This window comes from Notamacropus eugenii, chromosome 3 (genome assembly GCF_028372415.1).
Source record: "Notamacropus eugenii isolate mMacEug1 chromosome 3, mMacEug1.pri_v2, whole genome shotgun sequence".
Classification (NCBI taxonomy): Eukaryota; Metazoa; Chordata; class Mammalia; order Diprotodontia; family Macropodidae; genus Notamacropus; species Notamacropus eugenii.
Window position 1 is genome coordinate 41,684,663 of NC_092874.1, and position 23,122 is coordinate 41,707,784.

The 23,122-nt window shown below is 42.7% G+C and overlaps 2 protein-coding genes across 6 annotated transcripts in view; both read left to right on the forward strand.

Annotated features, from left to right (window-relative positions):
• The window catches only part of TMEM108 (transmembrane protein 108), a 363,670-nt gene extending 359,911 nt beyond the window's left edge, over positions 1-3,759 (forward strand). For all 5 annotated transcript variants that reach the window (XM_072651345.1, XM_072651343.1, XM_072651344.1 and 2 more), the window contains one exon: positions 3,414-3,759. In XM_072651345.1, coding sequence (XP_072507446.1) covers positions 3,414-3,536 — 123 coding nt within the window. In that variant the 3' untranslated portion in view covers positions 3,537-3,759. The remainder of the gene's footprint in view (positions 1-3,413) is intronic.
• A 7,700-nt stretch (positions 3,760-11,459) lies between these two features.
• BFSP2 (beaded filament structural protein 2) overlaps positions 11,460-23,122 on the forward strand; it is a 107,031-nt gene continuing 95,368 nt past the window's right edge. Inside the window, exon 1 of the mRNA XM_072650513.1 lies at positions 11,460-11,918. Coding sequence (XP_072506614.1) covers positions 11,460-11,918 — 459 coding nt within the window. The remainder of the gene's footprint in view (positions 11,919-23,122) is intronic.

Here is a 23,122-nt window from a genome sequence, read left to right on the forward strand (position 1 = left end):
CAGTGGAAAGGGCTAGCCCTCCTGGATCTGAATAAGGGATGTTTTCCCAAAAGTTCTTCCACAGATCTATGCTCTATCTCTGAGCAGGCCTATATTTTTTATAAAATATATTAAAAATCAAATTGTAATTCTATGTAAAAATATGCTGCTATGTGTAAAAAAATTAGAGTGAAATTACCATCTGCTTTTAAAAGGAAGCATGGGTTTTGGCCATATTAATCATCCTCTGCCCTGAGCAGACTATTTCTGAAGTCTTGGGTTCCCTTCTGGCTGCCACATTTTAGGAAGGCCTTCCATCAACTGGAACAGGTCGAGAGGAGGGCAGCCAAGACAGGGAAGGTCCTTGAATTCCTGCTATATGAGCACTTGGGACACTTAAGAAAAGACAAGGACAAGGTGATGAAGTTGAAAGTGTGCTTTCATCTATTTGAAGGGTTGGGAAGGAATAGAAAGAATTACTTTTATTCTGCTTGGTCTCAGAGGACCAAACTTAAAACAACGGGTCATGCAGTCAGTCAACAAATGTTAATTAAGCACTAACTATGTTAATTAAACTAGGCATAGTGCTGAGCATTGGGAGGGATCAAAGAAAGATCAAAGACAGTCCTTGCTGTCCAAAGAGCCCACAGTCTAATGGGGAAGACAGCATGCAAGCAAATAAACAACGTACAGGATAAATTGGAAATATTCAATAAGATGAAGGCATTAAAATCGGGGAGAGTGTCAACTAGGAAGAATTCAAGGCACAGGATCCCCCAAACGATTCAAGGCACCTAGTCACGCAGACTAGATCCAATCTCAGAGTGACCCTAAAAAGATACTCTTTTTTAACTCACTCTGCCTTCACCCAAGGTTTTACCTAGAAAATCTCTCAATAATTTCTTGTCTAGGTTTTCACAAACAGGGTAACAGGAGTCCCCAGTGCCCACAAACACTCTTTACAATGCATATTGTGTATTTGGGAGCCTTCCAATCCCTGAACTCCCCAAATGGGGAATTATTGACAGCTCCTAAGGCAAGTGCTGCCCAAAAAAATCTCCTTTCCCCTTCTAGAAAGCTAAATTCTTGGATCACACTACCCAGGAAATCATACCCCTCCCCACTTCTTTACACAAGAAGTTGGGGTCTATAAATTTCCTTCTCTTGCCAAGTGGGCAGGTCTGTATTTTCTTATGCCATGTTCTTTTCTATGAACTCTATCCTGGCCCTGGCTGCTGCCATCTCCTGGCCTGGCAAAGTCCACCACAGGCCACTGATCTCTGACTTGTGCTTCAAAGGGGAACTAGCAGAAGGTGGCCAGGAGTTTACGTTTCAGGAACTGCCCTCTCAGTCCACATAGACAAACAAATGATGCCTATCAAAGGCTTCTGCCTTAAGTCACCATTAACTTCCTCTCCTCATCCTCTCTATACTCCAGAAGAAAGCTGTGGAGGACAAGGTGGGTGAAGAGATGAGCCCACCTACCAGATTACCTTTATAATTTGGCCAAAAGGGCTGTTTCCTCTCACAAAAATCCATCTTCTCGAGCTCTCTAGCTACAGGACTCATTTTGGGGGCAGCCCAATCCCTGGACATCAATCAGGACATCATCCACTAAAAACTAATCACTTTTCTTTATCCACTTAACAAAATGCCAGTGGACATGCCCATACTCCATGGGAGAAGAGTTATGCTTGTAGGTTCGTATACTATGAAGGGAAAGACTTGCTCGTGAAATTGTTCAGGGAAAATTATCCAGTCAGCTCCTCTCCAAAGAAAAATTAAGGCTTGATGGAAGGAGAAGCTTCCAAATAATTAGGGCTTTCCAAAAGAGGATTATATTACCTCTGTAAAGAGAAGTACTCCCCCCTCATTGGTGGTTTTTAAGCAAAGGCTGAATGACCACTTGTCAAGTTCTGGTAAAGGTTGGACCATGTGACCCCCAAGGTCCTGTCCAGCGTCTACTAAATGGTTTGACCACGTGAGGATTATCGTAAGCTAAACACATACAAAATATATGTGGCTGACTTGTACAAAATCTGCCTCAACTCAAACGAGTGTTCTTTTTCAGTATAAACATATATTTCTTTCCTTTCAAACAACTCTCACTTTAAAGGTACAGCCTCCATTTAGGGGTGTCGTTTACAATTGTACCAATCTGGCACTTCAGCTTGTTTATATTCAGATCTCCCTTTGTACTCAGAATTATTCACTTACTCTTTTCCATTTAAGCTGCCAATTTTATGGCTTGCCAAAAGCCTCTCCAAAACAGATTTTTATAGTGGCATTTAAACCTGGTATCTTACTCTCCTGCTGTGTTGACGAACCTCCCATCTCGGCATGCTCAGTCCTCCACCAGAAGGGAGTTGAGAGAGAAACTCATCGAGGAATGGACGTGGAAAATCAGACTGCCTGAAATATGCTTGGAACTGTAGTCCTTTCCTCTTTTCCTCCCTGCTTTCCTCCCTATGATGTATGTTCTAGTGAATATCATTTTGTGCAAGTCTTATAAAGACTTGCCCATTCACAAACTTCCAGGTTCTAGATGGCTCCTTCCCAATTAAAATGAGTGGGGGGGGGGGGGGGGCACTCAGCAGGTGGGGGAGGGGCAAAGCACATTCTTTATCTGGGTACTGTGGCCCCAGATGCGTATTTTTCTAATTCCAAAGCAAATCTTTGGGAAAAGGTGATTTAATCTTTGAAAATAAATCATTTAATAAGCACTCCTCCTTTCTGTCATTTATCCTTCTCTGTTCTCCTCTCCCTTCCCCCTTCCTTCACTCTCTTTCTCTCCTCTCTTCCCTTCCTTTTTCTCTACTCTCTCCCTGTTTCTCTACTTCTACCTTCTCCTTCCCTCCTCTCTGCCCTTCCTAATCTCCCTTCTTTCTTTTTCCTCTTCCCTTTCCTTCTTTTTTCTCTCCCTGCACTCCTTTCCATCACAAATATACCAAATACACATCCCCAATTTGTCCCTAATAAGGAAGCACCATTGAGATAGCTGTACCTTTCATGTTATCGGTGCAACATCGTTAATTCACCTGGAGAGGGACTGTTTCATTTTTATCATTGTGTCTGTCGCTTCACTTGACACGATACCTCATACATAGTAGCCTGAATAAATGTTTATGAATTGTCAACTTCTAGCAGTGATGACAAGGACACAAATGTTTAGAATGTTCTTAAATGTCACCTCCATACTGAGGAAGCCCAGCAGCACCTCCCTCCCCACCACCATTGTCTTGTCCCAAGATCTACTGTAGTTCCAGGGGTCTCTCTTGCCAGTCCATAGCTTATGTCAGAATTGAGACTGGCTGTGACTTGTTGGTAAGTTTCTGGGGGTGGAATTGAATCCAGGGCTTTCCGACTCAAGTCTGGTGATCTCTGCTCACTCTGCCCTGCTGTCTCATGCCCTTTCCTGTCATTGTTTCCCTTAGGACCAGCTCTCTGAGCCCCGCTCTCCAGCCAACGGAGATTACAGAGGCAGTGGAATTGTACTTGTCAACCCTTTCTGTCAAGAAACGCTGTTTGTAGGAAATGACCAAGTGTCTGAGATCTAACCTGCACCAGCCTGCTCGTGTTACAATTCTGTGCTTTCCGTCTCTAAATTATAAATACATATATATATTATAAATATAACCTTTGTGTAACCCTGACTTAATGAGAAACATTTTCAGCTTTTTTTCCTAAGAATTGTCAACATCTTTTTTATAAGTGTGGTTGAAAAGAAAACTTTACAGAATGACCTTTGGCTTTATAAAATAAAGGTATTTCTAAGCAAAATGGTCACTCCAATTACTTCTCTTGGTATCTGTCCTCAGAGGGAAATTATTTTCACAAAACTCCCAAGTTAAGTACGTTGCCTAACCTCTAGCTTGTGTCTGATTTATCCATACTCCTGATATGGTCAACAGCATTACCATTTATGTGGTCCACAGAGATTAATCCCTTTTCATCTGAACCTATTACCACGTTTCTTAATGTTCCTCAAGTGCTCCAGGGAAGAAACCAAGGTCATGTGGGTGTAAGGGGTGACCAGATTCACAAACCAAGGGATGGAGAGAAGGAGCATAGAATCATAAAAGTAAAGCTGAAATGGACCTTAGAAGTTATCAATCCCAACTCGATCATTTTACACATGAGGAAACTGAGTCCCAAAGTGATTGAATGATTTTCCCAAGGTCCTATAAATAGTCAATGATGAAATTATCCAAAGAACCCAAGATCAATGACTACAAAATCCAATTCCCATCATACTACATTGGACTGTCTCCCAATAACCACCTCCAAGATATTTCTCTAGGGCAGCTACCTGTCCAAACTATTCCGTAACTTCAAAGTACTTCCCCTTTGCTATAAAGCAAAATTCAACCTAAGCTCATGGAACTTGGTCGAGAAAGTAAACTTATGGAAGTATGAAATGGACCTCCTCATAGGACAATTATGCTTACGAAAAACTCTCAAGACACAGCACTAAAAGTTAGCATGCTATAATGAGAAAGAAAAAAAGATTTGTAGTCAAAAGACCTGGGTTCAAGTACCATTTCTTCCATTTACTGCCTGCAACCCTGCATAAGTTAACTTCATCTCTCTGGGTCTCAGTTTTCTCCATCTATAAAATAAAGGATTGGTTGTAGTCGATATTAGGAGCCCTTTCAGCCCTAAATCTTGTGACAATATCATCTGCCGTAGAACAGTATGATGGAAACGTTTTTGGTGGTCATAAAAAACACTCTGTCTTTTAACTACTCCCATTACTAACTTAGCTTTTAGATGGGAGAAAATTTGTGTTAGGGTTGTCATCCACGTTTTTAAGAAGGGTAAGCCATTTGTGTGCCCAAAAGAATACTGAGAACATAGTTGGTGATCAAATGTTTTGTAGGCTTTTTTTTAAAGTTATGAAAAATTTTATGGGCACATGACTACTCTTGCATTCCCCTGAAGCAAGCTACCCTCCTCTTGCAATTTTAAAAAGAATTAAATTTCCAAGGCAAATCATTTAGGAGAAAGGGCCAAATAAATTCCTGCTACACACTTCAGAATGAGTCTTCACAAACCCAAATCACCACCCCTTCTGGTTTTTCCCAGGAATCCTAGGCTCTTTTCCATCCAGAACCTCTGAATGCTTTAGTTACTGTGGAGTGCCCACCACCATCCTTCTGCTCCCACACAAGGATCAAGCAAATCAGTGACTCAGGAAGGACTCTTAAGGATAGGTCACTTTTCTTTCCTTTGCTTATTATCTAGATCCTTGGGAAAGAATATTTTGACTTTCTAATCGATGCTGGGGTGAGTGGCTCACTAGAAAGGTCTGTAAGGTTTTTTCCAAGATTCAGCAACCCAAAAGTCTTTGAGTTTAAATTAAGTGAGGCAACACTACATTACAGCATTCCAGTCTAGTGTTTATCGTTTGACAAATGATTTTTAAATAGAATATATTTTGAATATAAGTGTTATTGCGATTTGATGGGGGAATCCAATAATTATTGCTTCATCTACTTGTGTCGTTGCATTTGGCTCTGTATCATGATTTGTTTTCTCTTTCCTCTCCCATTTCCTTGGAAGAAAAAGATGGCCCTCAATGTGTGCGTCCTCCCTGTTGTATAAGCCTTCCTGTGTGAGTTATTTTGTCGTTTCTACTCAGAAGACTTTACCTTACCCACTAGGGGAACGGTGGCTTAGGGAACCATTATTATCTGTCTCTGCTGTTGGTTTTTTTTTTAACCTAAACATAGCATTTCTGTTAGCCTACTGTGCTTAGCATACCAATGTGTGTATATATAGAGATACATATGTAAAGTAAATCTATATATAATATATGTAATCAAAGATGCATATGTTATATATATATATATGAACGTATAACCTATTTTTCTTGATCTATAATATTCACCTACTATGTATATACAAATAAATGTATTTTATTAGCCAGAGGCTTAAGTTCCTAACACCTTCTGCCTTTTTGTTTGTTTTTAAATAACTCATTAACTCATAAATTAACATCAGTATCATGCTTACGTCCAACGGGTTGCCATGGAGGGGTATTCCTGTTTGGGGTCAAAAAATAGACCCTCTGAGGTCCCATCCCACTCTAAGAATCCATGATTATTGGGTTTCAAATTTATTTTAAAACTGGGTAAGACTTTGTGGATTTGCTAAGCTTGTGCTAAGACTTGATCATTTGACAAAAACTATAACTAGGCCTTAAGAACTTTCAGCTACCTGCCTTTCACTCCAGGTCTTTGAAGATGTTGGCACCAGTTAAAGCATGTCCTCCTTCCTCCTCCTCTTCCATGAGAGCTTTCATGTGGAGAGATCTTTGGGAAAGAAAAGCAATGAGTTTATTTTCCTTGGGGGAGCAGGGGAGGTAAGCATCCCAAAGAGATCAGTTCTTACATAAATGAGTCATGGGTGAATACTAACTAGATATGCTGTAGACTCCTTATGTAGTTCAGAATTCTGGAGAACCCAGGTCCATCTTAGAATACGTTCAAGGTCAGGCTAGTTAGCAGAAGTACTCAAAGGATTTCACAAAAACTCAGTTACACTTTGATCCTATAGCACGAGCCAGAGGATGGCATCAGGTTGGTGGTCTCAGGGCCATGTCTGCCTAAGGTACACAAAGAAATCCAGTCACAAAGAGTTTTTAGAAGATCTGACTCAAATCAATCAACAATCCTTTGTTGAGAGCTTACTGAACCAGACATTGTGCTAGGTGCTGGAGATACAAGGACAAAAGCAAAACGGTCCTTTCCTTTAAGAAGCTTCTATATGTGTATGTGTGTATGTGTGTGTGTGTATACACACATACACACATACACATGGAGAGAGAATTATTAGAATATAATTAGGATATAATAAAGTAATGGGGAGAGGAAGAGAAAGCACCAGTAGCTCGGGGTCAGGAAAAGATTTCTGTAGAAGGTGAAACTTAAGCTGAGCTTTACAGAAAACTAGGGAATGTAAGGAGCAGCTAGGTGATGCCATAGTGTGTAGAGCACTGAACTGGGAGTCAGGAAGACTCATTTTCCTGAGTTCAAATCTGGCCTCAGACACTTGCTAGCTGTGTGACCCTGAGCAAATCACTTTCTCCATTTCCTCATCTGAAGAAGGAAATGGCAAACCATTCCAATATCTTTACCAAGACACGCTTTTACATTTAATTTGCTTTATTAACATTTTTCTCCATCACTTTAAGTCTAGACAATTACCAAAACAATAAATCAAACCCAGATTTGTGGCATTTGCCGATTTCTGAGGTATAAGCGATGGGCTCTTGTGAGCTGATAGGGGCTGGTTCCAGCACACACCTGCATATGCCACTTTGGCCGGGTCCTTGGATTATAGGTTTAGAACTGGAAAGAATCTTAGATGCCATCAAGTTCAATTCCTTCATCTTGCATATGAGGAAACTGAGGCAGAGACAGTGAACCATCTGCCCAGGTCACAAAGCTGGTATGCTTGAGACAGAATTTAAACTCAAATCTTCCTGATTCCAAGCCCACCATGCCATATGCCTCCATTTCCAAGGATGTATAATGGGGCTAGTAATCTCTACTCTGCCTACCTCATTAAGTTTTGTGAGGATAACATACAATCCCCCGTGTGAGAATGCCTTGTAGACAAGGAATTATTGACTGAATAGCAGAGTCTTCGTAAACAACTTTACTATGTCCCACCTGCCCCAACCTCCTTGGCCTTTGGGGTATTCGAGGAAATAGGAGCAAGGGTGTGTTTCTCAACAACCCTACTATTTTTTGAGAGGGTCCCAAGAAGAGATATCCCAAATCTGATAACCCAGATTTATGCCCTGGGAGGTTGCAGAAAAATGTTCTCTAGGCTGATGCATGGGTAGGTTGTCTCATAAAAAAAAATAATAATAATTGTATAGGTGGGAAAGTAGACAGGCATACAGGTTAATAATTGCAGATGCTTTCTCATTTTTCAATTTGTTGAACTGAGATTCTTCCCCACCCCTGCCATGATTTTGGTATGTTCCTTCCTTCAGATACCTTAAGAGTTGATCTTTCAATACTCTCAAAGTTGCTTCCACATAAAGCATGGATCTCCTGTACATATCCTTGGATTTTTTCCAAGTACTTGGAGGAAGAAAAACCAATAACCTATGTCCTTGGTATGGAGGTTTATGCATACAAGGTAGCCCAAAAATTCTTTCTGCTACTCAAATAACATCTTCAGCACCATAGCCAGAGATTTGTCCACGGAGACCAAACAGCATGAAATTCATCCTTAATTCAGTTTACTGGGAGGCAGTACAGCCTAGACAGGGGAATGCTGGGAGGTTCCAAGGGAAATAAGGTGGTGAGGTCAGGCTAGGTTAGAAGCTTGCCAGCTACTTGGGGAGTGGGGGAGGAAGGCAGAGGATGCCACTCTCTGCGAACTTCCCATTTTTCTAATTATATGCTGAGCCCCATTGTTTCTATGCTACAGAAGAATGGGAATGTCAATACTCCTATAAATTTTGGTTCCCTGAAACAAAGCTTGGATCATTGCCATCCACTACCACCACCACCACCACCCCCCCCACACACACACATACAACCTTCACCAGTTATGGCTCCCCTCACTGTCATCATGGTGATACAATAAAGGAAGTGCAAGCTCTGGAGTCAGAGGAATCTTACCTCCAATGTTTTTTATTTGTATGATCTTGGGCTAGCACCTTAACCCTGCTTGTCCTTGGTTTCCTCATCTGTAAAATGAGGCAATTGAACTGGATGGCTTCTGAGGGCCCTTCCAGCCCTAGAGTGAGAAGCTGTGAGCTTTACCAAACACTTTCCTCACAAGTGTTATCAAGACCATTTTGTAGATTAGAAAAGTGAGACTGTGGAAGATTAAATGGTTCACTCATCATTATGTAACTATTAAGGTAGGGGCGGATCCGAACCCAGGTCTCTTGACAACAGGTCCAGCATGCTCAATACTATACCACACTGACTCTCAGTACTGAATACACAAATAGGGCCATATGTAGGAGTTTTGTTTTATTAGGATGCTAGAAGTAGTTATAGGGACTGTTAAAATGTAAGTAACTGGGGAAGAGGGCACTTCTAGACAGGTACCAGGAAATCTTCAAACTGGGAAACTCCCTCAACCTCCAGCTCTAATCTCAATTCATCAATGTTTAATCAATATTCCTGCCTGACTCAGTTTCCTCATCTCTAAAATAAGAATAATAATAGAACCTACTTTCTAGGATCGTTGTACGGATCAGATGAGAAAATATTTATAAAGTGCCTAGTAGGAGTTTAATAAATGCCTCCTTCATCTCCAACATGGTTGTTGAATAACAGATTAAAAGGCATGTGTGAAGCAGACAGTTCAACATGCAGTCAGCATTCCACTAAATTGGGAGGCCCTGAAACAAAGGTACGGTCATCCCAGCTTAGTTATTGTGGCTCTGCTGACAGGACATGTAACCCAGAACAGTGGCTTTGTTCCAATCCCACCTCTGATGCTCATTACCCATATCACTTTGGACTATTTACTTGACCTTCTTTCGTCTCAGTTTCCTCACTTGTAAAATGAGGTGGTTAAACTGGTCCCTTCCATAAGCCCCCAGATTCATGATCCTCCTTTCTATCCCTTCTCTCCGCCGAGCACTGGGATGCATCCACCGTTGTTCATTTCTAAAAGAAGAGCTCACTAGGGGGTTGGTCTTTTCAACCCCTGATTAGATACTACCACCACCACCACCATTTCCACCCAGAATTCTGACCAGGGCCTAGGTAGGGAGACTAAAGCTCAAGGGGAAAAAAGGGAAGGGAACAGGCCAAGGCGAGCTGAGGCTTATCTGAGAGTGTGGGAGTAAGAACAGAAAGAGGGTACAGCCCTGGCCTATGGTCAACAAGATTGAATTGGACTCTGAGGACATCTATCCAAAGCCCATCTCTGCTCCTGACTACCTGGGTGACTTTGGGTGAGTTCCATCACCTTTCTGGTCCTCAGTAAATTAAGGGAATGAGTGGGGGTGCAGGGTGATTTAGTGGAACAGTACTCGAGGCAGCTAGGCAATGCCATAGTGCATAGAATGCCGGGCCTGGAGTCTACAAGACTCATCTTCCTGAGTTCAAATCCAGCCTCAGATACTTACTGGCTGTGTGACCCTGGGCAAGTTGCTTAATCCTGTTTGCCTCAGTTTCCTCCTCTGCCAAATGATCATCATGTCTGTCCTTCGTTGCCAAAGAAGACCATGCCATCAGAGAAATGATGACATGACTTGCACTTGACTTTGTTTTGAGTGAGGGAGGGCTGTGCAGGTCACCGGCCTCACTTCTCCTCCAGAGCCATCTGAATCCAGTGACCTGATTTTCCTCAGGATGACTGGAGATGGCCCAGGATCTCTAATGGCATGGTCTTCTTTGGCAACAAAGGAACATGTTCCTGCCAAATGAGCTGGAGAAGGAAATGGCAAACCACTCCAAGATCTCTGCCAAGAAAACCCCCAAATAGGGTCACAGAGAGTCAGACATGATTCAAACAACTGAACAACATTGGGTTTGAAGTCAGAAGCCCTGGGTTTGAATTCCAGTTTTTCATATTTACAGTTTTTTGATTTGTAACCTTGACCCACACACAACTACCTTGCTTGTAAAATGAGAATGGTTGGACTGGAAGATCTCTGAGTCTCTTTCTAACTTCCAGTCGTAGGATCATAGATTCAGAGTCATCTAGTTCAGCCTCTTCATTTTACAGATTAGTAAACTGAGGCCTGAGGAGAGGAAGTGATATAGACGAGGTGACATGATCTGGAGGAAACTGCTATGTAGAGTCAGAGGGGCTGGACTCTAACCCCAGCTCTTCCATTTATTACGTCTAGGACACTGAACAAACCACATCAGCTCTTCAGGACTGTTTCCTCAGCTGAAAAAATGAAAGGGTGGGATGGCCTCTCATATCTCTTCCATAGATTTATGACCCAAAGTGTCAGAGGCAGGATTTTGAACTCAGCTCCTCTGACTCCAGAGCTCAGGTAATTGAGACATCCAGATCTGTGAAGCTAGAACCTTGTTTCCCTAGATGTGAAAGGGCTTGGTACCCTCTACAAATGGAAAATAGGCCCATTTTTTTCCATCCAAACTCAAATCCAAGCTGCCCTCTCCCCAAAGCCAGGGGCCAGCTATCTAGAAAAATCAGACATCCCTGAAGTCCTGACATGGCAGAGAATGAGTGAATGGACACAACCCAGTGCCCGGGGAGCGCTTCATTGTCTGGCTATGCAGAGGCCCTAGTCCCAGAAGCATCTCCTTTCAGCTGCCCTGAATGAGGAAGGCCATGGAAGGCCCAGAACAATGGGGCCAGGACCCTGAGCTGACAACTTTCCAGAGGCAACAGGGGCAGAGGGGGTGGAGGCAGAGGGGCAGAAAACAAAGAAACAATGCCCCCTCCAACAAATCATTGCCTCATTCGGGCCAGGGGATGAGAGAAGGGAGAGGCAGTGCCCAACAGGCTCCAGTGCCAACATGCCCTTCCCAAGGCGTCGGTCTTCGTTCTTGGGGTCCCACTCCTCAACCAGCCTTGACAGTCCAGGGGCCTCAGGCTGCCGGGTCAGTGTTATAGGGAACAACCTAGGCAGCCTCCCCAGGCCCCCAGGGGTGTATGTGGGGTCAGTGCCAACTGGAGGAGTGAGCAGCCTGGGCACCCGAGTGTCCCGCCGGGCTCTGGGCATCAGCAGCGTCTTTCTGCAGGGTCTGAGGAGCTCATCCACAGCCCTCGCTCTGAGCCCAGGACTGGAAAAGAACAGAGGCATCTTCTTTGAGTCCCTGAATGGCTGCATGGTAGAGTACATTGAGAAGGTCCGAGCCTTGGAGCAGGTGAACAGGGAGCTAGAGGAACATCTGCGGGTCTACTTAGAGAAGAAAGCCTCCAGCATCAGCAACTGGGGAGCCCTGCGGGAGACCTGGGAGAGCATTTACCATCAGGTGAGTGAGTCAAGCTGGTGGCTCATGAGGTCAGACCCTGCTTCCCTGGGGCCAAAAGGCTTGGGAAAGGAAGCACACCCACCACCAACACAGTCCTTTGGTGTCTCTTACCTAGCACCTCAGGCATTGATACTGGAAGGAAGGGAAAGCTGGAGCCAAGCCATCTGGGAAAAACTGCATCCATATACAAATGAACAAATCTATTTACATATATATATATTTTTTTAAACTATTTATCTGATTTCATACTCTACTGCCCCATCCTCATTCTACATTTACTGAGAAGTAGCCTGTACAGTGGATTGGAAGCTGGTTTCGGAATCAGGCAGGCATGGGTTCAAATCCAACCTCTGACACCTACTATCTATGTGACTCTGGGCAAGTCATAACCTCTGAGAAGTTGCAGAGGAGGTGCTGACCTGGATTGGTAGAGGAGGTTTCTTCCCTGAGAATTCCTTATACCAATAAAGTCATAGGTCTGGTCTCCATCTCCCCTCTTAAAAAAAAGAAGGATTTCCATAAAGTATATGACTATACCTCTGATCTCCTCCACATTGCCCCTACTGTCTCCATCACAACTGTTTTAGAGTATTAGAACAGCATCCTAACTGGTCTCTCCCCTCACCAATCCATCCTTCACCAGTACCCCAAATAATCTTCCTAAGGCACAAGCCTGACTACTGATTCCCTCACTCAGAATAGTTCAGATGCTGAGAATACAAAGACACAGATGAAAGATTTTCTTCCTTCTTCCCTCTGCTGGAGGACAGAGGATGGGCAAAGATTAGCCAATGCAGGGCAGCTTAAGGAGACAAGTGAGGGTCAGGACAGTCATGGGATGTTGAAAGAGCTAGTAGAGTGTTTGCTCACACAGCATTATTCTGAAAAGAAAAAACTGGGCCAGTTGGGAAATAGTGTCAAAGAAGTGAGTAGGAAAGCAGTAGCACACCATCTTTTAAGTCAGCAAGCATAGGTAGCCTTGCCTTAATTTCTTCTAGGATGGCCAGTCAACAGGTAGAAAAGCCCCAAATTCAGCCAATCACTATTCATTTTGGTTTGTACTGCAGTAAGCAGCCAGATTGTTTGATTTTCCTTTCTAAATGGATTATTGTTTCAATCATGTATAGACACAAGCTTGTAATGGGCCCATCAGTCAGCGAGTATTTATCCAGTCTATCGATCCAGCCCTAATCCCCTCTTGAATTCCAGTCGCCCAGGATCAACTGCCTATTGACTGTCTCCTCCTGGATGTCCCGTAGACATCTCTAGCTCAACCCTTCCAAAAAAGGAATTCATTATCTTTGCTCCTAAATTTTTAAGTGCTGTGTAAATGTCAGTTATTATTATTCCTTCTGTCCTTTCTTTCTTGTCCCATTTTGCAGCAGACTAATCTTCCTAATTCTATTTTTCTTAGATTGATATTAAATTCAACAAATTTCCCACCCCCCCTTTTTTGGTTGAGAGCACTTCCATCCTCTTAGCTCTTAAAATTCATCTCCACTGAGTCAGCTTCCACTCCTCCCTCTCCCTCATCCACCATATCCAGTAAGTTGCTTAGTCTTCAGTGCTTCTACTCCCACGCCTCTCTTGTGTCCACCACCTTCTCTCTCCTCATTGGGTCACTATCCCAATTCGGGTCCTTGCCCCTCTCTTGCCTCAATGACCTCCCTTCTTCCTGTTACTCCCCTTTCTGATCTATCCTCTACACCAGAGGTGGCAGACTCAGCCCACACCAACACAGCTCTCCAGTGCAACCTGAACCAGACGAAAATGTAATTGGGAAAAGTTTAACAAAATAAATAAGAATAGAATTCAACATGAATAATATGAATTTGGGGTTTTCTAAGTCAATATGCCAATTACAGAGATCCATTTCTGTCAATGCTCTACACAACTGTCAAAATCATCTCCCTCTGAACCTCTTGGCTCCCTATTGTCTACAGAATAGAATACAAAGTCCTTGGCCTGATACCAAAATCTGGAGCCAACCTACCTCTCCAAACTCTCTTGATATTAATGCCCCCCCCCCCATTCTTCATGTTCCAGCTAAACCAGACTACTGAATACTGCTTATTCATTTACCTTATTCTGTTTCCCACCTCCAGGCATTTGCAAGTCCTAGTACATCTTTGCCCATTGAAATGCCTCTCTTTCCTCAATAATCATTCAATCAACAAGTATTTATTAAGAGCTTACTAAGAAAAAGACAATGTGCTAAATGTTAAGAACACAAAGGCAAAAACATGGTCCTTGCCTTCAGGGAACTTACATACATGACCAGGTGTTGCCTCTTTGAAGAAGCTTTCCATGAATCCTCTCCCAGCAGAAAGTGAGCTTTGTCCTCTCCAGTTTTCTTAAAATATTTTGTCTGAGTCTCTCCTTTGCCTCATCAAGTCTACCTAATGTTCGCTTCTGTTTTCTGATTTCTGTTCACATTATATCCCCCCATTATATTGCTAGAGATGATAAATGTGTAATTTTTCATCTTTATACTTCCAGAACCTAGCAAGGTGCTTTGAACATAGTGAAGTTTGGGATGTGGAAAGGAATAGGAAAGGAATAAGATGGAACAGTGTGGAGGGGAGAGGAGGGGAATGGATTAGGATGGATTAGGATGGAGTAGGATGGGGTGGAGTGGGATGGGATGGAATGCAATAGAATACAAGAGAATGCAATCAACTGGAATATGAGGAAAAGGAGAAACAGATTGAGAAAGATTGCTTCCTGTCCTGTAGTATAACGAATTCAAAATCGAAATCAATCCCACCTTTAGCAGTATCCTTTGGTGTCTGTTACCTAGAAACAGGACCAGTGCCTGGGGAAGCTAAAGGGAGAGTTAGATACAAGCCATATATAGAAAGCCTTTCTCTGGTTTGTTTTTTTAACTGAAACATGGTTCTGTCCATTGGTACGTTCAAGGAGCTCAGAAGACAATGTAGACATTTTCTGAGCCATCCTCAGCATCCTAACAAGGGATGTTGAGAATGGCTCAGTCCTCCTTCCTTCTTTCTATTTTTCCTTCCATTCTTCATTCTTTCCTTCCTTCCTTCTTTCTTTCCCTCCTTCCTTCTTTATCTCAAATGAGATATTTGCAAAAAGGTTCATAAATTTTAAAGTGCAATATAGATGTTAGCTATTATTATTCCTTCAGTCTTTTCCTTCTTGTTCCTTTTCACAGCAAACTAACCTTCCTAAATTCTGTTTTTCTTAGATTAATATTAAATTCAACAAATTCAACTCAACATTTATAAAAGGTCTTCTAGCAAGGCACAGTGTTAGGTCTTAGAGACACAAAAATGGAATCCTATGAACAATGCCTACCCTCACGGGGGATTAATGTCCTCTGCGAGTTGGGAGGGGAACACAATCATGTGTAACACAGTGATGGAGATAATGGATGGTGCCAAATGTAAACTCTGATTTTCAGGATGTCTACTCTATATCTTTTTGACCAAAGGGAAAGGTGACCCAGAGGACTATGGTAGAGAAATGCAGGATTGAAATATAAATTTGCCATAATCAACCCAGATTGTCGACAAATCTGAATCACAGGTGTTAGAAGGTTGCCTAAATCTCAAAGAGGTCAAGTGACTTCCCCAGCTAGAAAGTACCAGAGGCATGATTTGCCCCTAGTTCATCCTGATGATAAGTCCATGCTATCTGCTCCCCTAGCCTGTACTCAGGTAATTGAGAGTTGAGCCTTCTTCTGCTCTGGCTCCCTGGCATTAGTGACACCTACCAACTTACGGCTGCAATTATCCACATACTTTTCCTTTGTCCCATAATATAAACATTTGGTAAAGATGGACTTAGCAAGACTCATTTAACTAGATAAGTTGTTTACTGGCTTTTTGCCAATTTTTAATCCGTACTACAGCGTTGGAATCCAAGCCAATTAGAGGAAATTTGCAAGTTAAATTTCATTATCTAAGCGCTTTAAGTGACTTTCCTGAAAATTCTCTATCTGGCCCTTCTGCCAGCTCTCCAGTTAGTGACAGTCACCTACAAAGAGGGGTCAGAGCTTTCCGGTTTGTTGGTTCAGGAGTAAACTCGGATGGAAATGAACTTGCCTTCATAGTCAGGGTCTGTCCTCATGTTTCCTTCCAAGATGAGTCAAGCTGACTAGACAGACACATCCAGGCTCTTAGTCAGATGAGCCCCTCTTGTCCTTGGCCTAATTCACTAGCTGTGTGACCCTGGGCAAGTCACTTACTATCTCTTTGTCTTAATCCACTGGAGAAGGGTATGGAGAACCACTCCAATATCTTTGCCAAGAAACCCCACGGATAATGTGGTCTATCGGGTCACAAACACAACTGAAATGACTCCAGAACAACAGCATTGTAAACCTAGAGCTCTCCACCAAAAAAGAGAGACATGGATTTCATGATCTTGTTCAGAATTCTTTCTCCAGTAGGTCTGGGCCCACCCTGATGCAGTCATATGCCTTTGGTTAGACCCCTCGGTGCCAGAAATTCTTCATTCTTGTAACTTCCTTTGTTACAGCTTCTCAGAAGGAAGTTAGTACCTTTATTCCAGGAAAACATCTAGGTGACAAGTCCACAGGGTTGGCTGCACCATCCTGTTCACCAGCTCACTTTACCACTGCTTACGTGGGTATCCCCAAATGCTTCTTGGGGAAGGGCAATTGGCATCATCAGACTTTGGGAATATTCGGGCAGTTATATAAAGGCCAGATCGGAAAGGGTTGAGATTGGAGGTAATTATGGAAAAACAAATGATGAAGAAGGAAATGATGAAGAGAGAAGTAAGACAGGGGGAGAAAATGAATTACTCAAAAGCCACAAACAAAATGGCAAAGTAGTCTGTGAAAAAAACTGAAAAGGGGGTGGGGCTGGGGAGGGGATCACCAAAATGTGCTCCCTTTGTAAAGGACCAAAGGAGAAGCTTTTGCTTTATTCCAAGATTGTTTTCTCCTGCTTTCAAGTCATTGAAATTTTCTAAGCCTTGGGAGCTCACAGGATTTCTCAAAATGCTTTATTAAAACATTCACATTGGACCACAACACAGTCAACTAAACTTGCTTAGTAACTATTGAGATTTCAACTCATTTCAATGCAATGTTTGTCATTACTTCAATAAGTCCTCATCCGGATCACAGATCAAAGGTAGAAGGGACCTCTGAAAATATCTTGTCATTTTATAAATGGGGTAACTGAGGCTCAGGGGAAGTTAAGTGATTTACTCAAGGTCATACAGGTAGTATGTGTCAGAACTGGACTTGAACCTAGGGCCTCTGATCCCCCAATTAAGTGCTCTTTCCACAAAAGTTATTTTTTAAGGGGGAAGGGGGTCCTTTTTTTCTCATTTACCTTTCCTCTTCTCTGGTTGTTGATGTGTCCTCCATTCTGGCCCAAAGAATTTAGAAGAGACCTTAAAGATTAAATAAGTCTCAGTTGCTCATTTTACAAATGAAGAAACTGAGGCCTCAAATGGTCATGCAGGTAGTAGGTTGCAGAGGTAAGATTTGAACCCTGGTCTTGGGATTCCAGATTCAGGCCTCATTCCATCATACCACAGGATATGTGGTAAGGCTGCTTGTTTTGTTTCCTTTTTTATTAAAAATACCCTAGGTGTTTAATTTTCTCCTTAGCGGCTTTCCCCTGGATGCTCAGACTCCCCTGTGATGGTCAGTCACTGCCTGCTGCTCCATCTGTAGTCATTTAGACATTGTCTTTTCATGGACCATTTCTTTTTGTCTGGATGAAGTAGGACAGGGAAGTCCAGTTGGGCCAGGCCAGCTTCCCTGGCCCAATGCACCGGCTGCTTTCCAAGGCCCTCCAGAGTCACTGTAGCAGTCCTGAAAGTCGTCCAGGAAAAACGGCTTTCACATGCAAATGGCAGCTAATTTCTCATCTATTCCTTCCCAATTAGGTTTCATTATTATTAATAATATTATTATTATTTTGCAAAGTAAATGGAGCTGATCATGGAAACTGCCATGAATTTTGGGCCCTCCTCCTCTGGAACCCAGCTAGGCGGAAACCTGGCATTCATTATTCAGATGGCTCAGGGCCAAGAGAGGGAAGGATGGAGAGGGAAGAAGCAAGGGGAAGAGATTATGGTAGTGGGGCAAGGGAAAGAGAATGGACAGGGGAGTCAGGAGGCCTGGGTTTGAATACTAACTGCCACTTACTAGCTGGAATCCTTAGGGAAGTCGTTTTTGCTCTGTGGGCACTAGTTTATCCTTCTGTAAAAAGAAGATATAAAAATTAATTTTAAATTTTAAACATTTTAAAAAAGCAGATACCAAAGCCGATGATCTCTACAGGAGTCATATCTAGAAATTTCTGTAAGGAAAGAGAATAAGGAGGTTTCCTGGGGCATGACCACCAGAGGGAAAGAAACTCACCTTAGGACAACATGAGATTTTCAGGGTGTCAAAAGATGAGCTATTCCAGGGTATCAAAAGACTAGCTACTTCTACAGCAACAGGAGAAGGGGTAGGAGAGATGGTGATGCAGCCATGGATAAAGTGAGGGAAGGAAATGCATCCTAGAAGAGTTGTCTGTAACCTCTAAATTTCAGTGCCCTAGGACAAAGTTCTCATTGCCCTGCCCTAGTTATAGCCTGAATCTCTAAAATTCTTTTCTGCTCCAACAATCTCTCAGTCTATAAACCCAGATCATGCCAAGTTTTAGGAAGCAGGGGAAAGTCTGAGCAAGGCCTATAGGGTACAAGTCTTGGGACTTTACTGCTGAGTACTAAATAAGAGAAATTGATGAACTCTGTGGGATAAAACACTACATTAAGTCTGAAACTGCAGAGCCCATCAAGGGGAGGAGACGGGATAACGTAGTCATTGAAAGATAGGCAGATTTGACTTTTAAATGAGGATGGATCTGAATAATTTCCCCCGGTGCTTATAAACCCTGCTGTTGCATGGGGCTTGGTACTTAGGAGACTTGTTGTCAAACCTGCTTGTTTGTGGACTTGCTATAAACAGGCAATCACAATTAGCACCAATCCTGAATTTTCTTTCAAATATGGATCAGAGCAGGTACAGTGGATTGAGCCCCAGCCCTGAAGTCAGGAGGACCTGAGTTCAAATCCAATCTCAGAAACTTACTAGCTGTGTGACCTTGGGCAAGTCACTTAACCCTGATTACCTGCCAAAATAAATAAATACAGAAATGAATACAATACCTTGAATCAGAAAGCAAAGTGAAAGCGTACGGGTTTTACAACACGATGAAACAACAGCCTGGCGTCATGGAAAGAACACCAGATTTGACGTCTGAGGCAGATTCAAGTTCAAAAATAAAAACTTAAAGCTCACATTTATAGAACATCTTATGTGTGTTCTTGTTTGACCCTTACAGCAATCTTGCTAGATAGGCACTATTAGTATTCCCATTTTACAGATGAGGAAACTGAGGCTGGCAAAGGTTAAGTGGATTGCTCAGGATCACACAGCTAGAATGGCAGGGCTCAAACTCGTGACTTCCTGACCCAAGGAGTCCTAAGGACCTACATGCCTCACAAATCCCGACTCTGCCTAGCCTAGGACCTGTGTGACCTTGAACAAATCATTTGTTTCCTTATCTGTAAAATGGAGAGGTTGTTTTTAACAAAATCTGAGATTTGGAAGGACCTCAGAGGTCATCTTGTCCAACCCACAGCTGAACCCAAATCCCCTCTAAAACATGCCTGACAAATGCCTTTGCTTGAAGACCACCCAAGGATGGGAATCCCACTGTCCCCTAAAATAGCTCATTCCATTGTTTGGATAGCTGTAATTGTTAGGAAGTTTGATGAAAACAAAATTTGTCTCTGTCCTTCCGCCCATTGCCTGAAAGGTAATAGGGAGCCATTGAAGGTGTTAGAGCAAAGGAAGGACAGAATCAAAGAAAGGTGTCATATGGAGCAGCCTATTCTCAAGAAGTTTCCTTACTAACAGAGAGAATACACATGGGAGTTCTCAGCGCAAGTCAGATGAAAAGATCCTGGGGTGCTTAGGGACAAGGTCCTAAGGACAAGGCAGAATCAAAGTCAGGAATCCTCTTGAATGTCCTATCCATTGGTAAAAGTGCATGTACTGGGCCATTGGACAGTCCAGTCAGTCTTTTGCTGGTTTTCCTTTCTGGGTCTTCTGTAGCTGTGGCCTCTGAAAAGACAAGACTGTATAACACCTGGAAAGACAATTATCAGGTCACTGGCATTTCACAAATGCTGGTCTCCAGGATGGTAGTGTTAGCACTTTGGGCTTGAAGCAGGGTCAGTGGTCATGAGGACACTGCTCTTCCCAGGGCTCTTGGACCTACTTGACCCTTGGTCACAGTTGACTGTTAGTTGGTGCTGTTGATGGGAGGGATGGTGGACCCCTTCCCATCAGGATTGCTAGGCTGGTTGATGCCTATGGGGGCTAAGGCAGGAAGCAGGGCTGGTGGGCTTGGGGAGTAGGGTGGCCCTGCAGCTTCTAGGACTCCAGTGGTGGCAATGGGTCTCTAGGAAATCGGGTTTTTCCATTACAATAGCCTATTTCTGGGATGTTCACAAATTGGAGGGCATCCAGTGAAGGGAAGGCAACAAGATGGTGAAGGAACTAGAAACCATGGGATGTGAGAAATAAGCAAAGGAACTGACAATTGGAGCTATCCAAAAATGAAATATGGTGCCAGTAGGAAGTGTTCCTTCTCATGAATTGTCTTCAAATGTAGACTAGTGGATAGACCCCACATCAGGAATTCCTGCATCAGCTACAGGATCATAGATTTAGAGCCAAAAAAAGGACCAAAAAAGTCCAACTCCATCATTTGACAAATGAGGAAACTGAGGCACAGAAAAGTAAAGTAACTTACCCAGGGAAACACAACTAGTGTTTGAGGTAGGCTTTGAACCCAAGTCCTCCTGACTTCAAATCCAGTGCCCTATACACTATGCCATGGGGTTAAATTGGATTACTTTTAACCCTTAAGATTTGTTCTAACTTTGAGATTCTTGAACTGGGATGTTTAGCCTGGAGTGGAGAAGACTGGAGGATATATGTTTGTCATGCATAGTCAAATCAATTGATAAACATTTATTAAGGTCCTACTAAGTGGAGGCAAAAAACATCTCTGCCCTCAAGGGCCATCATGGCAACCAGAAAGCAGAACCAGGGGCAAGGGGCAGAATTCAATTTAATTGAATTCAATCAATATTAAATTTATTACCCATACACAGTACTACAGAACAAAAGTTTAAAAAAATAGTCCTTGCTGTTAGAGGAATTTATAAGAGGGTAAAACATACAAATATATTGTATATAAATTTATAATTATTATATAATGTAATTTCATATTATATATAAGAGGGTAACACATAAATCCAAATAAATAAAATCAAAGTTAGTTTGGTGAGTGATTTTTTTTAAACCAGGCCTGTGTGATGAAGGCAAGTCAATCCCTGTTCGATAACTTAGAATTTTAGAATTGGGGGCAAAGGGAGAGAATTAAAAGTTCAAGTGATGGATCCAAGGTCACACAGTCAGGAGGTAGAGACTTCCCACTTCCACCCCTTTTTTAACCAGAGGAGATTGACCTTTAGAGAAAATGTGATCAGAGGCAAGAGTTTAATTCACGTGTTCCTGGCTCTAAGCTGTGGCTCTATCTACTATACCACGCTACCTCTACTGATAAATAGAGAACAGAGGTTAAACAGTGAGGATCAGGAAGGAGTTGGGGTCATTCTGAGCTGGGTCAGGGAGAATAGCCAGGAAAGTTCATGGAAAAATACAGGATTACAGAAGACAGTAGAAGGTGACATGAATCTTGAAAGAAAAGAAAAATTTCCCACAGTTCCTTATAGAAGATACTGATGTTCAAGAGGTCCATTTCAGGCCAGGGTGACTTTTGCAAATTCCCAGGGTGGGAAGAGGGAAGGATAAGAAGAGGAAACAGGTCTTAGCTAGATCCTGGAGTATAGTGAGGAAAAAGGAACATGAAATAAGACTAAAAAAGTAAGTTGCAGGCAGACTGTGCAGGGCCTTGAATGCCGAGCTGAGCGGTCTTCATCCCACAGGCCCTGACATATCCTGCAGGGAGCTCTTTTATTGGTATCTAGCTGAAGTCAATTACGTTTCAGTCTGGGTATCTGACAGTAACACGAAGGAGCCAAGCCAAACCGGAAGTGTATATGTGGGGGTGCAGATATTCTCACCCCCTTACAATAAATATAGAGGCACATACATACATATATATATGTGTGTATACACATTATGTACTTGTAGTCTTCCCCATTATGTATGTATATGTATGTATATACATCCATGGTCTTCCCCATTAGAATGTAAGCGTCTTGTAAGTAGGGATCATCTCAGTCTTTGCACTTGTATCACCAGCACCTGGCATAGTGTCTGCCATGGAGGAGGGACTTACTAAATGTTTGTTGATTGATTAAGGGCCCACACTAATAATAGTAAAATGGTATGGCTGTTGTTCGATTCCAGCATAAATTGGAATGAAATGAGACAGAGTTGCCCAACGTCATTGGCCTCTCTTCTAGAGTCGGTCACCATCCCGGGACAAGACGGAGTCAAGATGACTGGTGACAGGTCAGGATAATAGCATACATTTATATGGTCCTTCATGGTCTGTGGAGCATTCTATAGCTGTGCATATGAATCTTATTTGAGCCTCATCACTAAGTACAATCAGCAATATTAATATCCCCATTTTACAGATGAGGAAACTGAGGTTCAGAAGTTCAGTGTCTTGTCTATGGCTCTAAAACTAGTGTCCAAGTTGGGATTCAAACACCGATCTCTCCTGACTCCACTGCCAGCATGTTCTTCGCTACCTACCACATTGTATCTTCTACCCCTGATTCTACATTGGGATTTTTTGTAAGTGGGGAAGGGGCAGGATAGTATAACCTTAAGAGACAGCATGGGATAGTGTAGAGAGTAGACCTTAGAGAGACAAAGTCTTGCCTCTGGTCCATAGTGGTTCTATGACCCTGGGCAGCCAGAAAGCCTAAAACCAGCCAAGAACCAACAGGTAAGCCAATGGTCCTTGATAGGAAGCATGGCCACCACCATCACCCCCATTCTCAATGCCAACTCCCTGGGCAAAATCTCCAGCAATACCTGTTGTAGGGTCACCAGGCAAGGCTTAGAGAACCACTGGATAGATGAGAACTGACACCAGTGGTGCTTTAACATACAAGATAGAAACCTCCTTGGAAGGCCTGAAAGGAGGAAG